Source organism: Cotesia glomerata, unplaced genomic scaffold (assembly GCF_020080835.1).
Source record: "Cotesia glomerata isolate CgM1 unplaced genomic scaffold, MPM_Cglom_v2.3 scaffold_486, whole genome shotgun sequence".
Taxonomy (NCBI): domain Eukaryota; kingdom Metazoa; phylum Arthropoda; class Insecta; order Hymenoptera; family Braconidae; genus Cotesia; species Cotesia glomerata.
Window position 1 is genome coordinate 1 of NW_025404112.1, and position 4,879 is coordinate 4,879.

A 4,879-nucleotide genomic window follows, 5' to 3' on the forward strand; every position below is an offset into this window, starting at 1 on the left:
TTTTGAAAATTTTCAATTTTCTTAGCGGGAAGTTTAAACTGTTTTATTTTGCCTGGGCGTTAACGACTTGATGCAGTAGCTTACGAGTCTGCTTTATAATGAGGCCATGGATTCGTTTCCAAGAGGTGTCATGAAATTTTTCTCGCCTCCGGGCGAAAAGCGTCAACTTTCGTCCCGCTGCGCTAAACGAAAATACCGCTTTCCGCCTTCGTCGGACAAAAAAATAGCACACAGCCCTTGGAAAGTAAGAAAGATAACCTCAGATCACATGTTTGTCGACCTCGGCTTCGCCTCGGCCAACAATTACATGTGATCTGAGGCTTTTCTTATTATTCTTCCCAAGGGGTGTAATATACTATGAATCAAGAAGAAAAAATTTACACCAATTAAGGATTGGATTTTGAAGACAATTTTTTACGTGATTAGAGTCAATGGGTGATAAAAATTCAATTATTTCCAACATTCGAGACGTTGCTGAACTTCCTTTAAAGAACATGCTTTTTTTTACAGGTGGTTTCTTATAAAGTTTTTTGATTCTTCCAGAGTTTGTGAATTAATTGCACTCTTATGCTAATTAATTTAACAGACAATAAAAATATTGATAATATATATTTCTAAACTTCCTGCTAAGAAAATTGAAAATTAAAAAAAATCGAGAAGTTATTGGTTTTACCCGTTTTTCAACAATTGAGTTCTCATCATATCTTGACGTTTTAACGTCTTAGGAAGCTTTCCCAAATGTTTCCGATGTTTGCGATGGTGTCCGTACGTCTGTGTGTGTGTGTTTATGTATGCATGTAACCCTCTTATTTTCTACTTCGAAATTTCCTGTTCAATCAAATCAAACTTGAAGGTCATCTATGGAGCTAATAAAAATGTATCGTGTGCTACCAACCGCGTGGAAATCGGTTTACTCATTCTAAAGTTATTGCGGTTTGAAAATTCAAAAAATAGTGTTTCATTAAACTTCTATCAGACTTTTGAGCTCAGAGAGCTTAAAATTACACAAAAATTATATTTTTGAGCTCAAAGAGCTCAAAAAAGTAATAAGTGTAATTTTGAGCGCTTAAGTATGGAATTAGCGTGAAGTTGCAGGGATAGCTTTTAGGGTCAACCGTTTTTCTAATTTTTCTAATTCTGCATTATAATGCAAACTAGTGTATCTTACGCACGCAAGCATACGCCTTAATATTTTGTAACATATATAATTTCAAGTTTATTTTATATTTAACTCATCATGCTATGAATAGTTTGTTCCAAAAGTAAAACGTATTTGTAATATATTTGTACATACTCTACAATTTTATGCCAAATTCTCATCAAATTTTATGGCACCAATTAAATTTTCTAAAATTCTGCTGGAACTAAAAGAAATTGTTTTTGGATTAATGTCACAATTTTTTTTGTAAGTTGAATATTTTTTGTTATTTTGTCTTTAGCAGTCCAATTTTCATGACCATATTTGTGAACTTCTTTTCTTTTTTTTTTAACAATTTGATCATCAGAAAAATCCAACCAAAGTCTGCAAATTTCTTTGTTATCATTTAATTCATATCCTTTTAGTATACCAACTGCACCATTGACAAGTCCGTCTTCAACATCAATATTTATAGTCAACATATATTTAACACCCAAGCTTAATGATAAATTAGAAGGTAATCCTTTTGCATCTTTAGCTACTATATTTTTACAATAATCAATTAAATTTTGTTCCATTTTATTCGAGCAAGTTCCCGTAATTATATCAATTGCAATAACATTTTTTCTGAGAACATCTTTGTTTATTATTTTTTCATTATAATTATCAACTTCATCATTAGTACGAAATAAATGTATTGCATCTTTCGGAATATGATCGTCATTATGTACTATTCTAGATTCAAAAAGTTTCAAATCATTTTTAGATAATGTTCTACCAGCTAAATTATTAAGAGCTTCAGCGAATTTAAAATCATCCTTCTGCCACATTATTTCTGTCAATTGATAACTCGTAAATAAATTCCATAAAGGATTACCAATTATATCTCCATAGAAATCCATTGAATGAGCTTGAAAAATATATCTATCACCGACAGGAGCTAATTGATTAAAATCACCTAAAACAATTACTGATATTCCACCAAAAGGTTTTGAAGATTGAAAAATCTGCTTCAACCGACTATCAACTTGTTGAATCATCCTTGAACCGACTATGCTTATTTTATCAAATATAATTAAACTAAGGTCTTTTAATTTTGCATACAACGTATTTCGAGTACCACTGCTCAATGAAATAAGGTCTGTTGAACACTGATTTAATGGAAGTATAGAAGCTGCGTGTAATGTAGTTCCTTTTATTTCGAATGCTGCTTTTCCTGTTGGCGCACATAGTAAAACTTTCGTTGATTCTAAATTATTAGATTTATAATTAAAAAATCGAAGCATAATTTAGTAAATTGCTTCTATTAATCGAGATTTACCAACACCAGCACCACCCATCACACAATGATATAATGGTAATGATTTAGTCTTAAATAGATGTACTAAATGTAATAAAAATTTTCTTTGTTTTTCATTAAGAAAATTCATTAATCAATAAATTAATTAATTCAAACTAAATTCATAAAATTTTCCTCAGAAACTAATCGAGGTATTGGAACATAATAAACGTCTTTATTATCATCAAATCTTTTCTTATTTTCAGCTTCATTTTCATTCATATCTATAGCAATGTCACCTTCTTGAGTTGGATCATCGAAAACTTCTAAATTTTTGGGAATATTTTTATCCATTTCATTTTCATGATTAAATTCTTTTATTTTTAGGATAGCTTCATTTAATACATTTTCTATATTTTCATTGTACACGTATTCAGATCTCTTCTCTTTTATTATATCTTAATTTTTTGAAAATAATGAAGAAGTAGACTTGATCAAAATATCTTCATATCGCAATGGTATAAATAACATCTACAGATTCGGTAGAATCTGGCGCCAAGTTTCGTTCAAAAATCCCGTTGCAAACGGAGCGCCAGACTACGGAATGTGTTTACTGTAAGCAGAACGGTTTTTTGAGGTTGCGAAATTTAATTTAATTCTACGGTAATTTTTTTCACTAATTTGTTCATTATAACAGTAATTCATAATTTATTTTACCGGATTAATTAATTTATAATCACTTATAACAATTTATTTACTTGAAATTATTAAATTTTATCAGCACATACTATAGCGCGCTCACATTTTTCGATCCTGACTTTTTTTTTATGTAAAAAGTGACATGCCACAGACTAGATAAAATAAAAATGTGTAGTAATCCTCCTATAGATACGCAACTACAGTGAAAAAAAGTAATTCACAGCTTACATTTACGGCCGCCAGGGCGCACTGGAATTATATCTACATAAACTGTAGCTTCAAGGGGATAGATTGGGTGCCATAACTTAGTCCTATTTATTTCTTTCGTAAATGTGATGTTTTCATCGAAATAGAGTCTATGAAACGTTCGAAATCATGAATATGAGACTTTATGAATGTGATGTTTTAAAAAAAATAGATTTAAAAAACGTGATATTTTCAAAATGTATACTGTTGCATATGTAAGGTTTTCATTACATCGATTTTCATTAACGTGATACTTCAAATATGTGAGGTTTAGAAAAGAATGGTTTAATAAATGGTACGTTTGAATATCGTACAATCTTCTTCATGTAAGGATTCATAAACGTGAGGTTTCATAAAAAAATCAAGCGACAATATCGACCAAAGATGGAAATAATTTCAGTTGGTACAATAGATTTCATATGATAAGAACTAAAAAATTTTCAAATAGACTTCCGGGCGGCAAATCACGTAGTCTAGTAAAAAAAAAAAAACAGAATTATAAATAAAATCTTATGTTAAATTTTGTTAATTATAGGAGAGGTTTATTCTAATATTAGATCATGATTTACTGAGTAAATGTTTTATTAAAATGACCAAAAAACAGCGCTTAAATAATTATATTGAAAAAAAACGAGACGGTAAGTTGTCATTTTTTAAAAATTAATTTATATTTTTTAAAATATCAGTGGTTTACAAAATACAAAGTCACGTTTTAACAATTAAGATTTTCAAAATATATACTTATCCTAATATTCCAATCCTGAAGAGCGTTAATTAGAGTACCCACATTAATTTTTTATATATTTTTTATAATAACATATATAAATGAATAAAATATATGAAAAATTGGTCCACAGTCATCCCTGATAAATAAGAAAGAAAAATAATTAAAAAGATACCAGGTCTTGTTAATTTCTGACATTTTCATAAATATCAGCTAAATTCTGAGTTTTATTCGTCAAGGCCTTTAATTTGAGTATCCACATTGATTTTCATACATTTTAGTCATTCATATTTATATAATTATAAAAATATACGATAAATTGGTGTGGGCACTCAAATTTAAGCTCTTGAGGAGTATAATTCCAGAATGAGTTTATATTTTGAAAAATATCATTAGTTTACAATATATCGGGCCATGTCTTAACAATTGACATTTTTAACATATAAGCTTATCCTTATATTCCACTCATCAAGGGCTTCAATTCGAGTACCCACATTAATTTTTCATATGTTTTTTATAATTATATATATCAATTGATAAAATAAATGAAAAATTGATATGGATACTCAAATGAAAGCTCTTGAAGAGTGGAATATAGGGATAAGCATATATTTTAAAAATGTTAATTGTTAAGAAATGGCTTTTTGACAACTAATGATATTGTTAAAGATATAAGTTTATTTTGACGTTAAATTCATCAAGACCTTTTATTTCAGTGTCCACACCAATTTTTCATGTATATATATATATATATATATATATATATATATATATATATATATATATATATATA

At 28.7% G+C, this 4,879-nt stretch overlaps 1 protein-coding gene across 1 annotated transcript; it reads right to left on the reverse strand.

The window, feature by feature from the left end:
- Positions 1-1,568: 1,568 nt before the first annotated feature.
- LOC123274632 (ATP-dependent DNA helicase pfh1-like) lies at positions 1,569-2,771 on the reverse strand (the record flags this gene model as incomplete). The annotated part of the gene is made up of 4 exons (XM_044742338.1): positions 2,595-2,771; positions 2,460-2,508; positions 1,824-2,387; positions 1,569-1,775 (listed from the first exon to the last, which is right to left on the reverse strand). Coding segments are annotated over exons 1-4 (997 nt in total), but the record flags the coding sequence as incomplete, so codon positions are not given.
- Positions 2,772-4,879: the final 2,108 nt, after the last annotated feature.